Consider the following 23995-nt stretch of genomic DNA (forward strand, 5'->3'; position numbering starts at 1 on the left):
ACCAGATCAGTTATAACTTCGCGAAAGATTAACCAATCGAGCTCAAAATATAGGTTAATAAACAGTCAAAATTTGAGATTATTCGACGCACTCTATGAAAAGTTACACCATGTTGAACGTTTTTGTGAGAGAAAAAAGTTGCCTATCCCAAACATTTTGGCCGGAAACTGCGTACGCAGCTCCAGCGTGTGACGACGAAAGCAGGGACGCCAAACCAAGAAGGCGTAAAAGAGTAGGTGAAGATCAAGGTGGGCTGGTCAGTATACCATCTGACCTTTCACGAGCCTCCGGAGGTTCGTTTCAGCTGTCTAGAACCAGGACACAAGTCATGGCACTGCAAAGGCCCAAACTGTGTAGGAGATGCGGTACCGATGGCCGTTAGGCACAAGGCTGCATGAGACCACCCATTTGTACCGGGAAATCCGAGAACAACAGGCACCCAAGGTGCCCGGCCTTAAAAAAACGCAGTGAACATATCACAGTGCAAGTAACGCAGCTGAACCTGAACCTTAAGCTACTTTGTCAGGCGGCAAAACGTACTCGGCCTAAGCGGGGACAAGCTGGTAGCGGTGCTCTCGCGTGCGTGTGAAGCGACCATGCCTAGGCAAGTCCACCCTAGATATGGGAGACCACCGGCCTACCTACGTCTGCTTACGGGCTAAGGAAGAGCGAAACGCATGGCGGGTGTTCGGCGTTGCTAAAGTTGTGCTTAAGCTGAGACAAGAGCAGTCTTAGTCAGATCGCCAGCCATGATCGTAGTTTTTCTCCTTCTTTCATAGGGCAGCCGGGGACTGGGGCTGGTGATGAGGAGAGGGTCACCAATGTGGAACTTGCGGGGATAGCAAAGTCCCTTAGCGTAGGTAAGGCCCCAGGTCCGGACGGAGCTCCGAACTTGGCCTTCAAAGTGGCTATTGCAGAGACTCCCAGGATGTTCAGGTCTGCCATGCAGAAATGCCTGGACGAGGAATTTCCCCAGAGGTTTGGAAGAGGCAGAGCCTGGTTCTATTACGAAAGGCGGGGAAACCACCCGCAGACCCGTCGGCATATATGCTCGAAAAGATCATCTTCAATAGAATGTTGAGGTACACCGAGGTTGTAAATGGTCTCTCGAGTGGCCGGCTTCCGGAAGGGGAGGTCGTTCGTAAACGCTATCCTGTCGGTTACAAAACCCGTCGAGATAGCGCTCCAGCGTTAAAGGAGAGGGATTCGCTACTGTGCAGAAGTTACTCTGGATGTAAGGAACGCGGTTAATGTCGCCGATGCGGTCCTGCGACTGGGAATACCTGGGTACCGGTACAGGGGCTGTCCATTAATTACGTAAGCGTTTATGGGGGAGGGGGTGATTTGGAAAATCTTACGCGCCATACAAAAATATTTAGTTTCATACAAAAAATCTTACAAGGAGGGTCGAAAAATCGAAAAAATGCCTAACGTAATGAATGGACAGCCCCACAAGATTGAGTACCTAATTGAGTACCAGTTAACGGCACAGAAGTGGGTCGGAAGTGCTCCCACATAACTTCAGGGACTCCAAGGATCCATCCTGGATTCGAGGTTATGAAATGTCATGTACTACGAGGTGTGGTGTTGAGGTTAAAGTTCCTGATCGAAGTGGAATCGTCGGCTTTGCTGACGTCACTGGTGGTCTACGGCAAATCAATCGAAGAAGTGGAATTGACTGCAGCTCACTCGATCGCAATTGTGGAGGACTGGATGAGCTCCAGGGAACTGAAATTGGCTCACCACAAATCTGAGGTGGTGGTTGTGAACAACCGAAAGCAAGCGCTATCGCTTCGATTGATGTATTGAATCAGCTGACTTTCCGGATCGTTGAAAGTTCTTCAATGAAGATGGCAGGTCCGTCTTGGCAGCTGTTGTCCAACTTTTGTAGACAAATATATACACGGACCTGTCATATGAAAAGACCTGATCATCTTCCGTCGTCTGTCACCTGAAACGAATGAATCCATGGGATGTTATCGAGCTGGCTCCATCAACGGCCGGTCGACAATGGTGCATATCTTCACCGTTCAACAAATCCTCCAAAAACTCCGTGAACGCCAGATCCCAACTCATCACCTGTTCATCAACTTGCCTACGCTAGCATCGACCGCACAGAGCTACACACCAAAAATCGAATGAGGGTTTCAGCAAAATTTTGCTGAATTTTGCCGAGCTGAAGGTTTCAGTAAACATTTTGCTGAAATTCAGCAAAATTTTGCTGATTTGTTCAGTAAGCTCTACTGATCACCAGTAACGTTTTGCTGCAATTCAGCAAACTTTGCCGAAAGTTCAGCAAAAAAATTTGCTGAACCCTTCAGCTCGGCAAAATTCAGCAAAATATTTCTGAAAGCGTTTGGTGTGTATGGATCAATAGACCTTTTCATGTGACAGGTCCGTGCATGTATTTGTTTACAAAGCTTGAACAACAGCTGCTAACACGGGCGTGTCATCTCCATAGAAGAACTGTTAAAGGCCCAAAAAATCAGCTGATTTAAGACGTCAAATGAAAAGGCCAATGTCGTCAAACTTACGAGAAGGTAATGAATAACAAACCCAACTTCAAACAAGGACATTTCTTTCGCAGTGAAACTCCAGCTGATTTCATCATCATCATTGATTGGAATATCATTGTTTTCAAATGTTTCAATATATGTAGGTATAGCTGTGTTCTGTTTGTGTTGCTTTCTGTTCTTTTTGTTGTTTTTCTTGTTAAAAACGCTTTGCTTGTTCGAGTAAAATTTCTGACAGAGCCACCCGCCCAACAGTAGTCATTTTCTTGGTCTTCTCTCCTCTGGTCCTATCTAAAATCTTTTCACACTAAATCACATTCCACAACGGTAAGCCAGCATCATCGGTTGCGCTTTTCCTAGCTATATTCTCTGTTGTGCTATTCTCTTCGATTAAAACTTCCCATAACATTTGAATGGTGTGTACAAGTCTTTGTTGCTTTTTGCTTCTTTTGAAAATCCCCAATTAAAACCACTACTACGTGCGCTTCCAATTCACTCATACGACACCCACACACAAATCGGTTCAATCGTTATTTTGAGCGAAAACTAAAACTTCTTTTTCTTTGTCAACTGCAAATTGCTATTCTTGAATTCAAGTGATTTTCCACCGTCGATTTGTTCAAGTTCGTTTTAAGGTGAAACGGGACGCCGTGTTATTTTTCCTATCTTGCCTCTCTTTCTAACAATTTGCCTCGCGATTTTGAAGATGGTAATCTCGAGTTCTATCGCACTGAAGATGCTGAAAAACAATCAGCATATGCACTGCAAGTGAGCATACACAGTGATAGGTTTTTGTTGCAAAATATGAAGTAGAATCTGAGATTACCATCTTAGTAGCAACAGAGCAATGGCGGATATTTCCCCGACCGTCCCGTCCGCCCTTAAACGGTGTACTGCACACGAATCAGTAACGTTTCCGTGGTTGCTTTGATTGGCTTTGAGTGTGAGGACTGAGGAGCTCCTTGTTTATGTTTACAATTTTTTAAAGTTAGAGGACTGATTGTTGTTGATATCTTGTTCGGATTTAATATGCTTGGCAATATAATAAACCATGATTGATCTGGAACACGATTAACATTTATTCAGTGTCTAAAAATGAAAGTCTTGCGTGATTTCTTTGCAATGTGAATGCGAATGTGCTTTTGTGGGGGCAAATCAAACTGTTTCAACGCCTGGTATGAGTGTGTTTGTGATGGCGAATTGTACTCGTGTATTCTCTATTCAGTGTATGTGTGAGTGAGTTCAGTGTGAAGGTGTTCAATTTAACTTAGAAATTGCTCTGCTCTGTCCGTAGAAATCCATTTACAGTTGTAACAGTATTTATCTAATATATGACCAAGACACTCATACATACAAGTATAGTTGTATAACAATATCGGTCTTCCGACTAATTTGGTACTGGATTTTGTTTCAGTGTATATCAATATGTAAGTATGCTTTGCGAATTGTTTCTCATTTGATGTATATAATCTCAATATCGATTTATAGTTGGTTAAACAGATGCTAAGCGTGATTCAATTTCATTTAACACCTATACAAAATGATAATCACGGTTGAAATTTGTTCGTAAACTACTACATATAAAACGGAGGCGTTATATTTTCAGTGTAGGCCCTCCCACTTCTCCTCTCTGAATGGTTGGTGATGTGCGAATGTATTGCGTGAGAACAACATTCAAAACAGGTCTGTGCGATAGCGAGCGAGCCCATGCACATGCATTGCACATTTACACATGTATTGGTGCGATAGCGACGACGACGCGAGCACGATCCATTCAAGGCTTACTTTGATATGCTTTTTTCTTCTGAATTCCTACACGCACATGGAATGAACTTAAAAACTACACGTTGACAGATGATGCGGTTTATCATTCTACTAGTGACACGGGAAGGCGCTTCTACATAACGGTGCAAAAAAAAACCAAATCTTTTTGTTTGTTTTGAGAATTTTCGTCCCGGCTTCGACAGTTTAGTTAAAATGGAAACCGCGTAATGACACTTAAAGCGTCTGTTCAGATGACACTTAAATACGAAACAGGGCAAGTGGGAATTGGCAAGATCTCAAGTTTCCATCCCTGTAACGATGGTAGTGCTGTGCTGTCTTCCGCCATCCGTCACTAGTGAGTTTTAGTTAGTGTGTGTGTGTGTATAATGCTTTACCGCGAGCACAAATATCATTGGCACGAGTTTTCTTCTCTTTCTCAGTGTGTTAGAGTTAACATTCTAGTAGCTTTTAGTCCCATTGTTTTGTTGTTTGTTACAGTTACTGCTATTCACGTTGCTATTATCAATGTTTCAGCTTAATATCGGAGATCGGAAGTTCAAAAGAAATCAATCGATGCACTTGCTGTAGAGCTCGTATGCAATACAATAGAGGACCAAAACTACACCTAAAAGATCGGAATAAAAAACTTGTTTTTTTTTCAAAATTTTTCTTATTGTTCGTTCTATTGTGCATTCTTGATGTTTTTACTTAGTTGATGTGTCCGTTGTTTTAAAAAGAGGAAAGTTAAGTTAGAACCAATGGAATTCCTTAGTGTGTGTGTGTTTGTTTGTTGTTCAAAGATTTATTCTTTCAAGAGAAGGCACATAAAGTACATTGTTGTTAAAATTCCTTTCGTCGAAAAACTTCCGAGTAGATTTGTTAGTTCTTTCGCTTTGCGCTCGTGTTTTTTTCTTAGCAAAATACAGTTTAGTATGCCTTCGAGTTTGTTTTTCTTCTTAGGAATCGTCTTTAGACATAACGTTGCCCTATTACTGGAAAATATATTTATGTTTGTGTGTATTCGAATAATTACAAATATCTTAAAGTTCTACTAACGCTATTACTGTGTTCTCTTTTGTTTTAATTCTCTTAATGGCAAGAATGGAAATCTATAAACAATAGGTAATAAAAATTACACCACATGTTTTTTGTTTGTTTGCTTCTTTTGTAAATTGGAGGAGAAGGATTATCGGCTTTACTAAAGACAGTTCATGGTTGACACATTCGGGAGGAGTGATCGTTTTCTACTACGAGTTCATTTGCTTAACCCTAAAAGGGATACCTGGGGTCCATTGGACCCCAGGCGCCTTTCAGAGCTCGTCTTTGATGGAACACACTCAGCGAGGTGACGAAACTGAGGCCATGAAGGTATCCCTTTTAGGGTTAATAATTCTATGGATCTGATCGTGGTTCATGAGGTCAGTAGTGAAAAATATATTCCAATGTAAATCATTGATGGATGTTGTTGGACTTAAGCTAGTTTACGTAACATTCATTTTGCTAGAGAAATGATAGGGCATATAGTCGTGGCAACTAGACTTACACAAAACGTGTTGCCATCAATAACAATTCAACTGTTTGAATTTAAAAAAAAGGTCGCTCTTATACTAACTTTAGATTGATTTAAAAGTTTGTTCCCGGGTACACAAAATTAGGATAATTTGGGATTCGGCGCAGATTTGCATACAGTTTTTCACAGCTGAACTTTCTAGCTAGATAAGTTTTGCAGCATCAGACTGCATAACGTCCCCAGGAGCAGCTTAAACAACTTTCAAAAGAAAACTCTGATAATCGAATCACCCGGATATTCATTTAGCAGTATTTTTTCTTTTTTTGCCATCTAGTTTTTAAGTGTAAAGACAAGGAATGTCGAAAGAACTCCTCGATTATTTTCAGAACTAATCATTGAGGAATTCTCAGAAGAAAAAACTTCTGGAGGATTCCCAGAAGGAGCTTTCGGAGGAGTTACTGAAGGAATTCTGAGAACAATCCCAGTAGAAAATCTTAAAGAAATTTGGCCGTAGCACAACACAAACTTTTGGAAGAATGAAGCAACGGATATCCAGCTGGAATTCCAAAAAGAAATTCTGGAAGATTTCCAGAAGAAACTTTTAATCTTCCCGGATTCTAGGATCTTGCGACCTTCTAATTCTTACTAATCCCTCCATGATTTAGGGAAAAAAAACTGGGAAAGGGAGTGGACCTGTAGTGATGGTTAAAGTACGTGACTATCACGCCGAGGACCTGGGATTGAATCCCACTCCCGACAGACTCGCAAAAATGTGAGTTCTTCCTTCGGAAGAGAAGTAAAGCGTGGGTCCCGAGATGAACTAGCATTGGGCTCAAAATCTCGTTGATAGAGAGAAAAAAACCTGGGTAATCCCAAAAGGAAAATCATGTGAAAACACCATACAACAGAAGCTCTTGAAGGAATCCAAGAATATGGTTATGGGTGAATTCCAGAAGGATATGCACTAGAATGGGTCATCGGAACCTTTTTCTGAGCATAAGGCTTTTTCTGGTTCCATTATGGGTCCTGCACAACTGTTTAAAATTAGAACATGATCGATTGCATCTACAGTTTGGCGTATTGCATGCAGGATTCCAGGAAGTAATTTCTGGAAGATTCACAGAAGGAACTTTTGGAGATATCCTTAACCAATTCCTGAAGTTTTGCAGGAGAAACTCCTGCTGGATTCCCTGATTAAAATTTCCAGAAGTAACCCTCAGAGGATTCTCATAATGAACTTCTCGATGATTCCCAGAAAGTACTCCTGGAAATCTCAGATGGAACTCTTGAAGAAATCCAAGAATTAAGTCATAGATGAATTCCGGAAGGAACTCCTGTAGGATTCCCAAAAAAGGGCTTGTCCATAAACTTCGTCAACTTCTCGGGGGAAAGGAAAGGGTCTGGATGAAGTCTATGGTCCTTACAAGTTTCGAAAGAAGGGGGCCTGAGAGGAAACCCCAAGGGAAAACCTAAAATTAGTTCTGGAGAAATGTCCAAAGTTCCACAATTTAATTCCATGAGGTTTCTAGATTACCAGCAGAAACTACTGCAGAAATCCAAAAAGTGATTTCTGGAGAAATCTCAAAAGAAATTGAAGGTGAAATTCCTGGTGTAACTTGCGGCAATTTAAGAAGATACATATGGGTGTATTCCAAAAGGAACCTTTGCAGGAATCTCAGAAAAGCTTCTCAACGTACTGCAAGTGATAACCAAGCAGATACGTACAAGATTACCTATACGAATGGTCGAAACATTCTTGGTAGAATCCCTGAACAAAGACTTCTGGCCAACTGTCAACTGCTAACTGTTTGCCAACTGTCGCCGCAGCCTTACAATCTTCTTGCATGCCTCGGATATCGCAATGTTTTCAGCTTTCATAGAAACCTTCCGCGGAAACGTTCGCCAGCTTCCTGCTAGTCCAGGACACCGTTGCCTGTCCAACTTGATACACATACCCTTTTCTGTCTGAGCTATCGCTAGTTCTGTGCGCATGGCAGTAACCGGTCAGTAATATCGGTCCTGCTCTGTTCGTCGACAACTTGTGATGGCTTGTACTCAGAAGGTACCTGACGACTTGCAAGTAGCATATCGTCAACATATATAAACTAGACTCGCTCCCCGTTCTGCAAATTTTTCACATACAGGCATGGGTCAAAATGTGACGCCTGACAGCCCAACTCCTTTGACGGTCTCGTTTTCGTTCCACACTTTCGTCGCCTTCATCCTAGCTTACAAAAAATGTCTCCTATCCCGGCTCTATGAACTCCTTCGTCCTTCGGATAATTCGTTTGTGGTCCACCAAGCTGAGCAGAATTTGCAAGGTGTTCTGATAAGCCACTGGTGAGAAAACCTTATCGTAGTCTTTACCAGGGCATTGCGAGAACCACTGTACTAGACGGGCCACGTTACCGAACCGATCCTACTTTTTTCTGAATACCTACATTCATCCTATGAGGCTTTTTCCGCCCAATTCACAAATTTCCACACTCTGCGATGTGCGAGTCTTGTTCCTTTTTCATAGCGACCTACTACTATATTTTCTCGGAACTTCTGACATATAGCGTCCTCATACACACTTAAAACTGATTCACGAGCTCGGCTGAAATATTTGCTTCATAACGGCAATTCAAAATTTTGCTGACATTTCGGCAAACAAAATGTTTTTGCCGAGATTGTTCAAAATATTTTACCGAAATAACAGGAAACTGCTTGAAAAATTGTAAAAGTGACAGCATTTTTTGCTGATTCTGGCAGTGATCACGGATTTTGCCGAAATCAGTAAACGAGATTACCGAGATATCAGCAATCAAGTCATCCTTTGCTGAGTTTCAGTAATACAACTGTCATTTTTGCAGCCACCATGTTTTGGCAAAAAAAAAACAAATCAGTGGTGGTGTGTGGTGCTGAAGGCACATGAAGTGCATTCTTAAACGAAGTCCAAATGTGTAAGAATTAAAGACACTCTGTAAGTAAACTATTGCTAATTTGCTTCATATTCAATTTATTCTAGAATCGCAGTAACGCCTATGTGTAGCTGTTCGTCAAGGAGCAGTCTTTGAGGAGTAACCAATCTCGAAATGAAAGAAGGAACCCTGAGATGAATGATTGTATGCGGCAACAAATTCTATATTTTTAATATTTTTATGGACCAATAAATGTTCGAGAATACAATTTCTTTATTGTGGTTTCATACGGAATAAGACTAGGCTAAGAACTCATAATTTTATTTTTTTTACACGCAAAAACGGCTACGCTCAAAAATGTGTTCGGCCTGCACATTTTTAGTAAACATCCATGCCGCACATGACTGTGTTGGAAACACACATTTTTTTTTAATTGCTCGTACGCTCACATGAGCATGTAATTTGCAATAATTTCGACATGGCAACCTCACTGGGTTTATAAACCACCTTCAAATACCGAAAAATATTGATATTTTGCAAAAATGTGAGCGTACGAGCAATTTTAAAAAATGTGTGTTTCCAACACAGTCCCTGTGTGGCATGGTGTTACTCAAAAATGAGAGTTTTTATTTTAGAGAGTATTTTTTTATTCATTTCAAAAGAAAACAAATGAGGGGGTTAGAAGCAAAGGGGTGTAAGTGATAAAAACCCACTTTCGAGTAAATGAGGTCTAAAGTTTTTGACCAATTTTTCATCCCATACAAAATGTATGGGATTTTAAATTAAACCCAATTTTCGCTGATTTATTGTATTTTTTCCAATCATCATAGAAACAATCTTAAAAAAGTTCCTGAAAGCTTGAAATCTGAAGAATTTTATGATATGCTCAGCTCAAAATCGACAAAATGGTCACTTACACACTTAATTTATTTCGCTGAATCTCGGTAATTTTTCTTGCTTTTTACCGAGATTGGCACCGCCGAGCACTCAGCAAACTTGTTTTTCAACGGGATCTCAGCAATCATGATGTTTGTTTGCTGAGATTCAGGAAATGTTTTGCCGAAATTCAGCTAACAAACGTAATTTTCAACCGAGATTCAGCATAAATATTTGCTGAGCCACGGCGGTGCCGGCGTTTGCCGAGCTCATCTTAGTGTGTACACCCCTTTGATTCTGGGCCCCTCAAATAAGAAAAAAATAAGCCGAGATTCAGCAAATCCATTTATGCTGGCAAATGATTTTGCCGAGCTTCAGCAAATGTATTTGCTGAGAATCTCGGTAAAATATCACTAGCTGTCAATTTTGTGATTGCCGAAGTCCCGGCAAATTCAATTTTTGCCGAGCTGTTTGCCGAGCAGTCGGCGGTGCCAATCTCGGCAATTGGTTTGCTGAGATTCGGCGAAAAAAACTAAGTGTGAGAGTATATTACAGGTGAGGAAGAAGAAGAGATGGCTATGTATTAGTAACCAAAGAAAAATGTAAACACAAATAGTGACGTCACTATTTGACACGCGTTCTTATGGGAGCTCGCTTTGCTTGTAGTAGTGACATGTTTTGCACCAGACACGGATCTCACGCACACGAAGTATCTTCTTCCCCACCTCTATTAGACTCTCATTGCACACTACTCATTTGGACCATGCTGCGGATTGGTAAAATGCTAAGCTGGTGAAGATTCTACACAGTTAAACGCATGGGAGTCCATGTACTTCGCCACAGCGATTGCCCCGATACAATCACCACTCTTCAACCTGACAAAGCTGAGAATTCAGTAGAACAACGACATTTTCGACGAGTACTGTGCGCACTGGCAAGTACAATACACTATGCCCAGGGAGCCGAGAAAATTTTCCCGACTGGAACTGCGACGATGCATCAATGTGACAATGCACCAATGCAACGATGAAACAATACAATGAGTTGTATAGCTTTCATACTGTGTGAAACATTTCAATGAAACATTTCAAAGCGTGACGGAAGGACAGACAACTCTGGGATTTTATATATATAATAATTAGCACTTTATAACTAGTAGTCCTACATTATAGAGATGTGTGGAGGCGGCCATTGTGAGCCAAATGAACATGTTTATTGTTTGTAGGAAGGCGTTGTTTGAACGGTATTGCAATCGTCTATAATCGTATTACAAATACTTATTTTTATTATCGAGAATTTGATGGCATACGTAAATTTTGTGAGAAGATAATATTAAGGACAGACTTGTTAGAATCCCAAAATGGCCGCCACAATGGCCGACTTTGGCACCTACTCACGATTTTGAGGGCACAAATCTTTTCGTAAACAAAACCAGCGCACCTGATCTTCTTATTTTAAGCATATTACGAGTGAGCAAGAACAGAATAATGAAATGCATTGTTGTGTGAAGCTTGCTTTTTGAGATTTGTGCATATGAAGTTGTGATGCACTGTTGAAGCGGGATTTCAAGACGTTTGTCCTTAAATCAATAAAACAGCGTAACAAAAATTAACTTTTAGTCTGTCTCAAGAGCAAACATATGTGTCTCTGACAGATTTTGGGCCGCTGAATCGGAATCCGGGCTCAGATTTGCTCCAACACGTCACAATTTTGAGCTATACCTTAATTTATTGGGCAAAATATGTGATTTTGGGCTTTTTTGACTGCAAACCATTAGGCATGGAAATATTTTTTTTAACCAATCAAAGGATAAATTGGTCAATTTACATGTAAATTAACGACTCATGCAAAATATTTCGTTTTACCAAATCGAATTTGATAGTTTTAAGCGATTCATGTTAGGTACTATATTTCTCATACTAGTCACCCTCCAAAAGTTGCATGCAAGTTTACACACTGACATAAAATGCTTAAATCTATCAAATTTGATTTGGTAAAACGAAATATTTTGCATGAGTCGTTCATTTAGATGTTAATGGACCAGTTAATCCTTTGATTGCTTAAAAATTATATTTCCATGCTTAATGACTGGCAATCAAAAAAGCCCAAAATCGCATATTTTGCCCTATAAATTGAGGTATAGCTCAAAATTGTGACGTGCTGGAGCAAATCTGCTGCTGCTTGATTCACTTCTGCCGATGTGATTTGCGTTATTCTTTGCAATGCATTTCAGATTTCTTCGATTGCGCTGTTATCTTTTTCAAAATTTGGGGGAAAAAAGTTCGAATATAATAGCAAAATAATAACAAAACAACTTGCACCACAACAAAGTCACGCAAAAAGTTAGAACATCTAGCTTTGAGCATCTACCCAGATGAAAATTTGTTTAATTTATTTCATCTAGTTTTGGTGATAAAGTTGCAAAAATATGGGCTAGTGCATTAACTATATGCTTATGCATCACTTTAAACAAAACGTCATGCAAGAAATCAAAGAAAAAATTATCAAAAATTATCTCTGAGTAGAAGTTGTTGAGAGTCGACCCCGCTGTGCTGTCAAAAATTTTCAGGCTCAGTGAACTCAATGTTAATCGGTGCAGTCACAGAGAACAATAGAGATAATAAACTATAGAGGAAGAATGTCGCTGGCGTCGCTGCCGAAACATCGTTTGCTGGCGGGGATAGGCAGGGACATACACTACCCGTCAAAAGTACGGACTCACAAAAAGTATTGCAACAATATTGCATCACCCTGACTCACCTCGATATATCAAAAACCTGAAGACTTACAAAGATGCTGTCTTCAGCAAAGTTACTCAGAAGCCCAAGAGCTACAACTTTTCTGAAGGCGGCGTTTTTGTAGGTGTTCTGGTTTTAGAGATATCGAGGTGAATCAGAGTGATGCAATATTGTTGCAATACTTTTTCTGAGTCCGTACTTATGACGGGTAGTGTAAGTGTCAAAGCCAAAAAGTATGCAGTTTGACAGATAGGTACCCGGGATGTTCACGAACGAGAACAAAGGGAACAGCAGCGACATTCGTTCTCTATAGTTTCTTAACTCTATTCAGAGAACAGACAAGTCCAGTTCCGAAACTGTGTAAGGAAATTAACGGCCATTTAAAATCGGCAACACAAGTGGCAACATCGGTTAATTTCAAGCATATTTCAGTTACCTTAACAGATTTTGTTGTCGGTTGAGAATCATAGGTCTCTCTCTCTCTCTCTCTTCTTGGCATAACGTCCTCATTGGGACAAAGCCTGCTTCTCAGCTTAGTGTTCTATGAGCACTTCCACAGTTATTAACTGAGAGCTTCCTCTGCCAATGACCATTTTGCATGCGTATATCGTGTGGCAGGCACGAAGATACTCTATGCCCAAGGAAGTCAAGGAAATTTCCTTTACGAAAAGATCCTGGACCGACCGGGAATCGAACCCGTCACCCTCAGCATGGTCATGCTGAATACCCGTGCGTTTACCGCCTCGGCTATATGGGAGAATCATAGGTACGGTTAGTAATTTACTATGGAATCGGTAGTTTTCACGACAAAATTTATTTCAGTGTGCCAGCAGTGAAAATTGAATACAATTACTTTTGAAGCATCTAGTTTCCAGCGCTGACATCCCGATGGCGACACCGTCGCTTGTATTCAATGCATCGTCTGTCTTACTCTCGGTTGTCAACTTTTTCAAATTCTCACCTCAAGCTCACGGAAGCATGGTAATCAAGAACTGTCAAATCAATAGAGTTAATAAACTATAGAGGACGAATGTCGCTGCTGTTCCCTTTATTCTCGTTCGCAAACATCCCGGGTATCTATCTGTCAAACTGCATACTTTTTCGCTTTGACACTTATATCCCTCCCTATCTTCGCCAGCAAGAGATGTTGCGGCGGCGACGCCAGCGACATTCTCCCTCTATAGTTTATTACCTCTATTGTCAAATCGTATGGAAAAATCGCGAAAAACGTTAATTGTTAGATACCGGGATAGTTTTGTGAAAAGTTAGTGAAGATAAATCAAGAATGGTTTGAAAAATCAACTTTTTATGTTTACTTCGTGTTTCGGAACAACTTTTTCACCGAGAAAATTCGATTTTACTACCACACAAAAACTATATTTTAAGTTTGGAATGTCGATCTATTACAATAGTCACCTCCAGCATTGCCTCACCGACAAAATGATTGTTTTTACTAGTTTTGAGCAACAAATAAATCCACTGAATCATTTCCGCATGCTCTCCCTCACCGCAGCAAGTGAGCACAGGTCTCCAGTCAGTTTGTCTCAACAGCCATCCGACCGATGAAGAATAGCGGTCGCAGTTGGTTTGGTTTCTCTTTGCTCCCTGTGCGTGTTTGTTCGTAGTGGTGATTGACGGGATAACTGATCGTATTTTTCAGATTCACTCAGATTCATGCACTGCAGAACACAATGTCATTATCACTTTATCGCAGTGAATCAAAATTCAACCATCGGGAAACAATAATGACAATGTCGCAACCTGTATTTGTTGCGACAATCCACCCAATGCGACATAAGTTTGTCCCAACTTGAAAATAATAGGATAAACATCGTACAGCACGAGTTTAGAGTTTTTTAAGCCTTGCATTGTGATTTTCGAAGTTTAGAGTTTGCTCACGCAGGAGCGGTTCATGAGTGTGCTTTGAGTGTGATTTTACCAACACTGGATCTACCATCAAACAGTTTCGATTAAAGCTGCTCTATGAAATGGCCGAAATGGCGAAAAGGGGAAAACATTTGATTTTCTCAATAACTCTTTATTTTAATGAAATGAGGGGAAATATTGAAACGCCAGATCAAACTTTTCTGATCTCCGTCGATATTTGCATCAATATATTGATGTTGCCTTCACACGGCATCAGTATATTGTTGAGTTTTAACATATCAATATATTGATGTTGTCTAGGCGCCGCTCAACACGTTCCCAGTGTTCCCAGTTTTGGAAACATTGATGTTTTCAACACCGCTATATTGATAATACTGCTACGGGATTGTCCATTAATTGCGTTAGGTTTTATTGGGGGAGGAGGGAGGGAATTTGAGAAATCTCACGTTCCACACAAAAATATTTACAAAGTGGGGGAGAGGATGTCAAAAAATCGTGAAAATTCCTTTACGCAATAACGTGCTCCCCTTCTCCCCTTAGCTGGCGCTGTGTATTGAAGATTTCTGAAGGACACTGTTCAGGATATTCGACGTCGAATATCTAAGAATTTCATGAATATCCGAAGCATATAACCAACAACATTTTCAAAAAACGTTTTATCAAATTATCTAAGAGTCTTGCCCAAGCTATTAACCTTCATCCAGCCAACGTACATTTTCCACCTTCGGAAAAGCACAAAAATGGTCACAACTGTTTTGTTTTTCGATGGATTGTGATGAAATTTTCACAACTTCCCGAAAAACTCTTCTAGTTTATGATGCCGGGGACATGCGTGCCTGGTCCACATGGTTCCGAAGTTATTCCGGATTGTCTTGGGGTACCAAAATTGGCCACATCTTTGCGCAACATATATCTCAAGATCCCGATGAGATAGAAGTATAGTGTCTTTGGCGAATTTATTGAGCAGGTTAAGAACTGACTGGCAATGGCGTCTTTGGTTCAAGAATCGTCCGCTAGATGGCGCCAGGGTAAAAAATCTTTAAAATTTTGCTCAGGATTTTTTTCAAGAATTTCTCCGGGCTGGATTTCTCAGAGAATTTTTCTAGGAGTTCCTCCAGGAATATCTCCGGGAATTTCTTCGGAAATTTCTTCAGAATCCTCCAGAAATTCTTCCGGGAATTTCTGCAGGAAAACTTGCGTTTTTTTTTTCAAAAAAAAATCCTCTGGGAATTTCTCCAGGAAGTGTTCCTTCAGGAAATCTTCCTTCAGGAAGTTTTCCGTGACAGTTTTTTTAAGAAAACCCTCTGAGAATTTCTCCAGGAATTCCTCTGGGAATTTCTCTAGGAATTCCTCTGGGAATTTCTCTAGGAATTCCTCCTTTGTTTTCTTAAGGAATTCCGCCGGGAATTTCTTCGGGAATTCCTCCGGGAATGTCTCTGGAAATGCTACGTTGGCTGGATGAAGGTTAAAAATCTGCATCTTTTCCAAGAATGCTTCACATATGTACACAAACCATCTGACCACATGATCCAACCTGATCCTTTCAAGAACTTCTACTCTATCCCGGCTATTCTCCCGGTTCCCGATTGCTGGACTAAAACAACACAAAAACATTCAAACCCGCTCCTGAGGAGTGTATCGTCGCGTTTCTATCTGAAACCGGTTATGCTTGTTCAAAAATCCTATCCCTTCCATCACCCGCCTACCCGCCCTACATCGGGTCCCTATCTAGCTCCGGTGGTCCCAGCAGATCTGGCTTCTTGGCTACCAGCAGGTACACTTCCATGTGGTCCTTACCCTTGACGTAAACCTTCCCCCGGGGCTCGAAATCGTACCGCTCGGAGAGCGTCGGCACGCACGCACTCCCGACCTGTATCCGCCCGGGGACACCGGTCGAATCCATCCGGGAGGCCACATTCACCGAATCACCCCAGATGTCGTAGTACAGCTTGCTGGTACCGATCACCCCCGCCGTCACGTCCCCAAAGTTGTACCCCACCCGCATGATCAGGTTGAACTCCAGCAGGTCCCGGTTGAACGAATCCACGACCTGCTGCATCGCTATCGCAAAGTCCAGCAGCGTGTACAGATGTTCGCTGTCCTCGCCTCGGCTACTCGGGTCCAGTCCGGATGCCGCCATGAAGGTGCTTCCGATCGTTTTGATCTTCTCCACACATCGGAACTCCGGCCTTGCCAGCAGTTCGTCAAAATCCCCGATCAACTCGTTAAGTACTCGCAGATACTCCTTCCCTCCCAGATACGACTCGTCGTACATCTCGTTGAAGTTCACGATGCTGGCGAAAATGATCCCGATGTTTTTGTGGTTCTCGGAATACTTGGCCGTATTCTTCAGCTGCTCCGCCACATGCTTCGGAATGATATTGTGCAACAGCATGTCCGCCTGGTTCTTCATACTCTGCACCCGTATCTTGTCCTGATTCGCCACCGCACTACCGTAGAAACTCAACCGATAGCTGATCTCGAACTCCCGATTCAAAAACCACACCAAGATCAGCAGCAGAAACAGATCCACGTAGATCTCGATCCGGTAGTCGTTGAACCAATCGAACTGCGCCTGTTTTAGCTCTGGGGTAACCCGTAAGGTCTCGTTGACCCCAACAATCGTCTCCAAGACTTCCACCCCCACCGACCCATTCCTCAGCTCCAGCATGTGTCCAATGGCGATCCCGATAAACGCCACCGACGTCAACAGCGCCAAACAGTTCCGCATCCAGCAGTTCAGCTGCGTAAAGTTGCAAAAGTGGATCACACAGATGAACATCAGGAACCCGTAGTGGAACTCGAAGATCTTGAACTTGCTCACGTCCATCATGGCAAAGTTGGACAGGATCGAGATGACCGGCAGGGACATCAGAATGGCTCCGCAGATGTGCCACGGATACCAGTTGGACACGATCCGGAGGACGCTGTCGTAGCAACTCCGAGTAACGATCGGGCGCGATCGCCGGTACTTGTGAACCCTTCGGCAGACCTGCTTGGTGCAGATGAACAGAGCGAACAGCTGCAGCGTGCTGAAAGCCATGAAAATGCAGACCCATATTTTGTACGACTCCAGATAGACCGACGGCGACAGGAGGAATAACGAAGTGGACGTGGCGATGTAGATGAGGAAAGATACTAGGATATCTATGTAGGTGTTGTACTTCGGGGTTGCGAGGGTTGGCGGGCCGCCTTCCAGCTCAGATTCGCTGCCGAATCGGTGAGCTTTCGAGCGGAATTCGTGCTCCATTGGTCGAGATTTGAATCGAAGGGAGATGGGTAGAAGAGGCGGCTTCACCAGATAACTCCGCTGACTTCGGGCGTTGTCCCGAACACAGCGGATCAACTGGAGATCTGATTGCTTCCGAAGTTGCTGCAGACACGCTGCCAACGGATCCGGGTGAGCTTCTTTGATGACGCAGCGAAGATCGCTCACATCGCCGTTGGTTTTCAGCGCCAAGACCGGGTCGGTAGACGAAGCACCGACTGCCGCTACGACCGCCGAAAGACTAGATTGAGAACTGGTGAAGTAACCGCTAACCCGATGAGCTGAAAGAGCCGCACTTTGGTTCATCAGCATGATGTGCTGCTGGATGCTCGATCGTCGACTGTTCGACCGAATGCCGGAGTCCTTCCGAGAAGTCGCCGACGGACACAAGCTGGCCCCATCGCAGAGTAACCTACTACCAGGACACACGGAACTATGCCTACTGTTCAAGTCTACACTATGCGAAGCGATCGTAGAACTTCGAGGTCTCCCACTCGGAACCTCCGCGATCAACGAGGCCTTTTCACACTGGGATCGGTAGCTTCCGGTCCGGGCAAAGGGTGAGATATCGCTACGACTTTGGGAAATGTACGACCTTACGTCGATGATGTCGTCAAACACGGAATTCTGACTAAGGTTGGAATTGTTGTCGCCGCAGGCACCGACGCTCATCGATTTCGAGCCCTCACGATCACGCGACCGAACACTCCCCTGGGCCGGACCACCTGACACTTCCAACGTGTGGCAGCTCGGCCTCGGAGTGACAATCACTATCGGTAACTGCTGGTAGCCTCCTACTCCACCACTACTGTTCTGCTCTACTACACATGGCACTTCTTCGTCTCTCCTACTACTATCACAGTTTTTGTTGCTCTCCAGCTCTGAGCCTAAACTTACCAAGGTGGCACCCACCTGACCGTTACCGCTTCCATTCGTAATCGGCGCCGTCCCCGTAGACTCCATCTTCTTCAGCAGCCGTCCCATCTTCCAACTCTTGAACTTGGACCCCTTCTCGTTGGCCACTGTAGCTACGGCGGACGCCAACTCCTCATCCCCGTCGTCCGAATCCATCCCGTTGGGCATCGACTTGGTACTGACGATTATCTTCGGCTTCTCGACATCTCGGTTTTGCTGTTGATGCTGCTTACCTTTGAGAAACTTTGTCACTCTCGAGAGTGACGCTATCCGTGGCCGCGGGCTGGACACCGGCGAAGGATTCAGCGATGATGACACCGGACCAGCTGGGGAAGCCGGCGGAACTGCCGGATGTATCGACGACAGGTTTGTGGCACTTTGCGATAGGCAGCAGGTCCCGGGCTCGTGACCATCACTGGGGCTGTGGTTATGGATGAAGGAGTTCCGGTGGCTGTTGCCATCTAGCGGAGAGGACGTCAGCATGGCACTGCCGTCTCCAGGTAGGCCGAGACTCGAAAGGCCTTCCGTGATGGAGCACACGGGATCTGGCTTCTTGCCGAGGACGAAGTACGTTCGATGACCTGCGGAACATAATGGTTAGATTATTGTAGAATTCTTTAGGGATCTTTATCAGGGAACTCACCATCGACCTCTTCGCCCTCTTCGATGACGTAGGAATCGCCCAGAAAACTGCATGTTTCTTCCGAAACGTGAACTTGGTCTGGTCGTCCACTGGATTCCATTCTGGAAGATTATCGGGAGTTAACAAAAGGAATAAACAGATCTTTGGTAGAGGATTGAAGTGGAATTCTTCGTCGGAATTCGAGCAGAATGCTTTGATGGAATTCGAACTGAATGTCTTGGTAGAATTCGAGCTAAATCTTTTGGTGAAGTTCTAACTGAATCCTTTGATGAAATTCGAGTGGAATTCGATTCAAGTAGAATCCCCCTGCGGGATTCGAGTAGAATCCCCCTGCGGGATTCGAGTAGAATCCCCCTGCGGGATTCGAGTAGAATCCCCCTGCGGGATTCGAGTAGAATCCCCCTGCGGGATTCGAGTAGAATCCCCCTGCGGGATTCGAGTAGAATCCCCCTGCGGGATTCGAGTAGAATCCCCCTGCGGGATTCGAGTAGAATCCCCCTGCGGGATTCGAGTAGAATCCCCCTGCGGGATTCGAGTAGAATCCCCCTGCGGGATTCGAGTAGAATCCCCCTGCGGGATTCGAGTAGAATCCCCCTGCGGGATTCGAGTAGAATCCCCCTGCGGGATTCGAGTAGAATCCCCCTGCGGGATTCGAGTAGAATCCCCCTGCGGGATTCGAGTAGAATCCCCCTGCGGGATTCGAGTAGAATCCCCCTGCGGGATTCGAGTAGAATCCCCCTGCGGGATTCGAGTAGAATCCCCCTGCGGGATTCGAGTAGAATCCCCCTGCGGGATTCGAGTAGAATCCCCCTGCGGGATTCGAGTAGAATCCCCCTGCGGGATTCGAGTAGAATCCCCCTGCGGGATTCGAGTAGAATCCCCCTGCGGGATTCGAGTAGAATCCCCCTGCGGGATTCGAGTAGAATCCCCCTGCGGGATTCGAGTAGAATCCCCCTGCGGGATTCGAGTAGAATCCCCCTGCGGGATTCGAGTAGAATCCCCCTGCGGGATTCGAGTAGAATCCCCCTGCGGGATTCGAGTAGAATCCCCCTGCGGGATTCGAGTAGAATCCCCCTGCGGGATTCGAGTAGAATCCCCCTGCGGGATTCGAGTAGAATCCCCCTGCGGGATTCGAGTAGAATCCCCCTGCGGGATTCGAGTAGAATCCCCCTGCGGGATTCGAGTAGAATCCCCCTGCGGGATTCGAGTAGAATCCCCCTGCGGGATTCGAGTAGAATCCCCCTGCGGGATTCGAGTAGAATCCCCCTGCGGGATTCGAGTAGAATCCCCCTGCGGGATTCGAGTAGAATCCCCCTGCGGGATTCGAGTAGAATCCCCCTGCGGGATTCGAGTAGAATCCCCCTGCGGGATTCGAGTAGAATCCCCCTGCGGGATTCGAGTAGAATCCCCCTGCGGGATTCGAGTAGAATCCCCCTGCGGGATTCGAGTAGAATCCCCCTGCGGGATTCGAGTAGAATCCCCCTGCGGGATTCGAGTAGAATCCCCCTGCGGGATTCGAGTAGAATCCCCCTGCGGGATTCGAGTAGAATCCCCCTGCGGGATTCGAGTAGAATCCCCCTGCGGGATTCGAGTAGAATCCCCCTGCGGGATTCGAGTAGAATCCCCCTGCGGGATTCGAGTAGAATCCCCCTGCGGGATTCGAGTAGAATCCCCCTGCGGGATTCGAGTAGAATCCCCCTGCGGGATTCGAGTAGAATCCCCCTGCGGGATTCGAGTAGAATCCCCCTGCGGGATTCGAGTAGAATCCCCCTGCGGGATTCGAGTAGAATCCCCCTGCGGGATTCGAGTAGAATCCCCCTGCGGGATTCGAGTAGAATCCCCCTGCGGGATTCGAGTAGAATCCCCCTGCGGGATTCGAGTAGAATCCCCCTGCGGGATTCGAGTAGAATCCCCCTGCGGGATTCGAGTAGAATCCCCCTGCGGGATTCGAGTAGAATCCCCCTGCGGGATTCGAGTAGAATCCCCCTGCGGGATTCGAGTAGAATCCCCCTGCGGGATTCGAGTAGAATCCCCCTGCGGGATTCGAGTAGAATCCCCCTGCGGGATTCGAGTAGAATCCCCCTGCGGGATTCGAGTAGAATCCCCCTGCGGGATTCGAGTAGAATCCCCCTGCGGGATTCGAGTAGAATCCCCCTGCGGGATTCGAGTAGAATCCCCCTGCGGGATTCGAGTAGAATCCCCCTGCGGGATTCGAGTAGAATCCCCCTGCGGGATTCGAGTAGAATCCCCCTGCGGGATTCGAGTAGAATCCCCCTGCGGGATTCGAGTATAATCCCCCTGCGGGATTCGAGTAGAATCCCCCTGCGGGATTCGAGTAGAATCCCCCTGCGGGATTCGAGTAGAATCCCCCTGCGGGATTCGAGTAGAATCCCCCTGCGGGATTCGAGTAGAATCCCCCTGCGGGATTCGAGTAGAATCCCCCTGCGGGATTCGAGTAGAATCCCCCTGCGGGATTCGAGTAGAATCCCCCTGCGGGATTCGAGTAGAATCCCCCTGCGGGATTCGAGTAGAATCCCCCTGCGGGATTCGAGTAGAATCCCCCTGCGGGATTCGAGTAGAATCCCCCTGCGGGATTCGAGTAGAATCCCCCTGCGGGATTCGAGTAGAATCCCCCTGCGGGATTCGAGTAGAATCCCCCTGCGGGATTCGAGTAGAATCCCCCTGCGGGATTCGAGTAGAATCCCCCTGCGGGATTCGAGTAGAATCCCCCTGCGGGATTCGAGTAGAATCCCCCTGCGGGATTCGAGTAGAATCCCCCTGCGGGATTCGAGTAGAATCCCCCTGCGGGATTCGAGTAGAATCCCCCTGCGGGATTCGAGTAGAATCCCCCTGCGGGATTCGAGTAGAATCCCCCTGCGGGATTCGAGTAGAATCCCCCTGCGGGATTCGAGTAGAATCCCCCTGCGGGATTCGAGTAGAATCCCCCTGCGGGATTCGAGTAGAATCCCCCTGCGGGATTCGAGTAGAATCCCCCTGCGGGATTCGAGTAGAATCCCCCTGCGGGATTCGATTAGAATCCCCCTGCGGGATTCGAGTAGAATCCCCTGCGGGATTCGAGTAGAATCCCCTGCGGGATTCGAGTAGAATCCCCTGCGGGATTCGAGTAGAATCCCCTGCGGGATTCGAGTAGAATCCCCTGCGGGATTCGAGTAGAATCCCCTGCGGGATTCGAGTAGAATCCCCTGCGGGATTCGAGTAGAATCCCCTGCGGGATTCGAGTAGAATCCCCTGCGGGATTCGAGTAGAATCCCCTGCGGGATTCGAGTAGAATCCCCCTGCGGGATTCGAGTAGAATCCCCCTGCGGGATTCGAGTAGAATCCCCCTGCGGGATTCGAGTAGAATCCCCCTGCGGGATTCGAGTAGAATCCCCCTGCGGGATTCGAGTAGAATCCCCCTGCGGGATTCGAGTAGAATCCCCCTGCGGGATTCGAGTAGAATCCCCCTGCGGGATTCGAGTAGAATCCCCTGCGGGATTTGAGTAGAATCCCCCGTCGGGATTCGAGTAGAATCCCCTGCGGAATTCGAGTAGAATCCCCATGCGGGATTCGAGTAGAATCCCCCTGCGGGATTCGAGTAGAATCCCCCTGCGCGATTCGAGTAGAAGTCTTGACCTCTCCAGGCTGTCAAGGCTGTCTCAAGGGTAGGATTCAGGAAGTTTCAACCACAATCCTTGAAACGCTATTACGCAACCCGTATTGTACGACCTATCTAGATTCTTCACTTACTTATTCGCCAACGTCACGTCGTTGCTCCACACGTCGAACTTGACCCGTTTTGTTCCCACTATTCCGCACAGCACCGTTCCAGTATGAACCCCAACTCGCATCTTCACTCCCTCGTGCCGTTGCGCATCAAACGTCCGTATCGACAGAATCATACCCAGACCCATCTCTACACAACAGATCGCATGGTCCGGCCTTGGTTCCGGACACCCACTTACACAGTAGTAACAGTCCCCAAGCGTTGAAATCTTCTCGCACCCATTCATCATACACAGATCGTCGAACCGCTCGAACAGATCGTTCAATATCTCCACCAACTGTTCGGCCGTTTTCGTCGAGGACATCTTCGTGAACCCAACGATGTCCGCGAACAGAATGCTCACATTGTCCATGCTGTTCATGTGAAACGGCCTGAACAAGCTCTTCAGATCCGACGGAGTTGCCCTCCGCGGTGGACATTGCTCGAAGCTCATCCCCTTCACTACACTCCCACTCTCCTTCAGCAGCAGGTCGGCCACCTTCGGAGGCATCATCGAGTGGATCATCTTCTCCTTCAGCTGCTTCTCCATCTCGAGCTGCCTCCGAACTAGCAGATTCTGCCCAACCTTCATGAACGTCCCCCGCATCCGGACCACGGTCATGATCAGAATGTGCACCCCTAGCAGGTGGACGCACAGCTGGATCAACACCCGGATTAGCACTATTTTGTACACGAACCCACTGGAGTCCTTATCGGAGGAGTTTGTCTGCGCGTGAAAACTGAAGTCCACGTCGTCTACTTCCGGTTCCTGGACGTAGTGTGGCTGGTGGAAGAACGAAAGCACTTCGAAGCACACGGAGTAAGCCGAGGCGATGCTGCAGCACAACCACAGCGGAAGTGGGATGATGGTGTAGATCAGCATCACTATCTCGATGCAGATTGAGAAATGGCCCAGTGGGCTGAGGGCATCCTCGGTGAACAGCAGCAGGAACAGCGAGAACATGCACAACAGGATGGCACAAGCGGACGAGATCAGGTTGGTGTAGGCCCGGTAGATGTCCGTGTGGGTGAGCCACATGCCCACCAGGCCGACGATCAGTATTAGGCCGATCGATCCCGTCAGCAGGTGGTAGTGGGTAGGGCCACCGTCGAACAGGAAGTACAGCAGCCAAACCAGCGAACACAGCAGGATGTAGAAGAGGGCGAATCTGGAAGATAGGGAGGTTAAGTAGAAGGATACGTTGGAAGCGATCG

General features: G+C 45.7%; 1 protein-coding gene and 1 long non-coding RNA gene across 3 annotated transcripts in view; one reads left to right on the plus strand and one right to left on the minus strand.

The window, feature by feature from the left end:
* The first annotated feature begins 2568 nt into the window (after positions 1–2568).
* LOC134284981 (uncharacterized) lies at positions 2569–13201 on the plus strand. The gene is made up of 3 exons (XR_009996042.1): positions 2569–8108; positions 8148–12774; positions 13071–13201. It is a non-coding gene; the product is annotated as an uncharacterized LOC134284981 (long non-coding RNA).
* A 2691-nt stretch (positions 13202–15892) lies between these two features.
* LOC109401910 (adenylate cyclase type 9) overlaps positions 15893–23995 on the minus strand; it is a 92466-nt gene continuing 84363 nt past the window's right edge. For both annotated transcript variants that reach the window (XM_062844704.1, XM_062844705.1), the window contains 3 exons: positions 22765–23949; positions 19018–19118; positions 15893–18955 (listed from right to left, as the gene is read on the minus strand). In XM_062844704.1, the coding sequence (XP_062700688.1) occupies positions 15903–18955; positions 19018–19118; positions 22765–23949 (4339 nt within the window). In that variant the 3' untranslated portion in view covers positions 15893–15902. The remainder of the gene's footprint in view (positions 18956–19017; positions 19119–22764; positions 23950–23995) is intronic.

Source organism: Aedes albopictus, chromosome 1 (assembly GCF_035046485.1).
Source record: "Aedes albopictus strain Foshan chromosome 1, AalbF5, whole genome shotgun sequence".
Taxonomy (NCBI): Eukaryota; Metazoa; Arthropoda; class Insecta; order Diptera; family Culicidae; genus Aedes; species Aedes albopictus.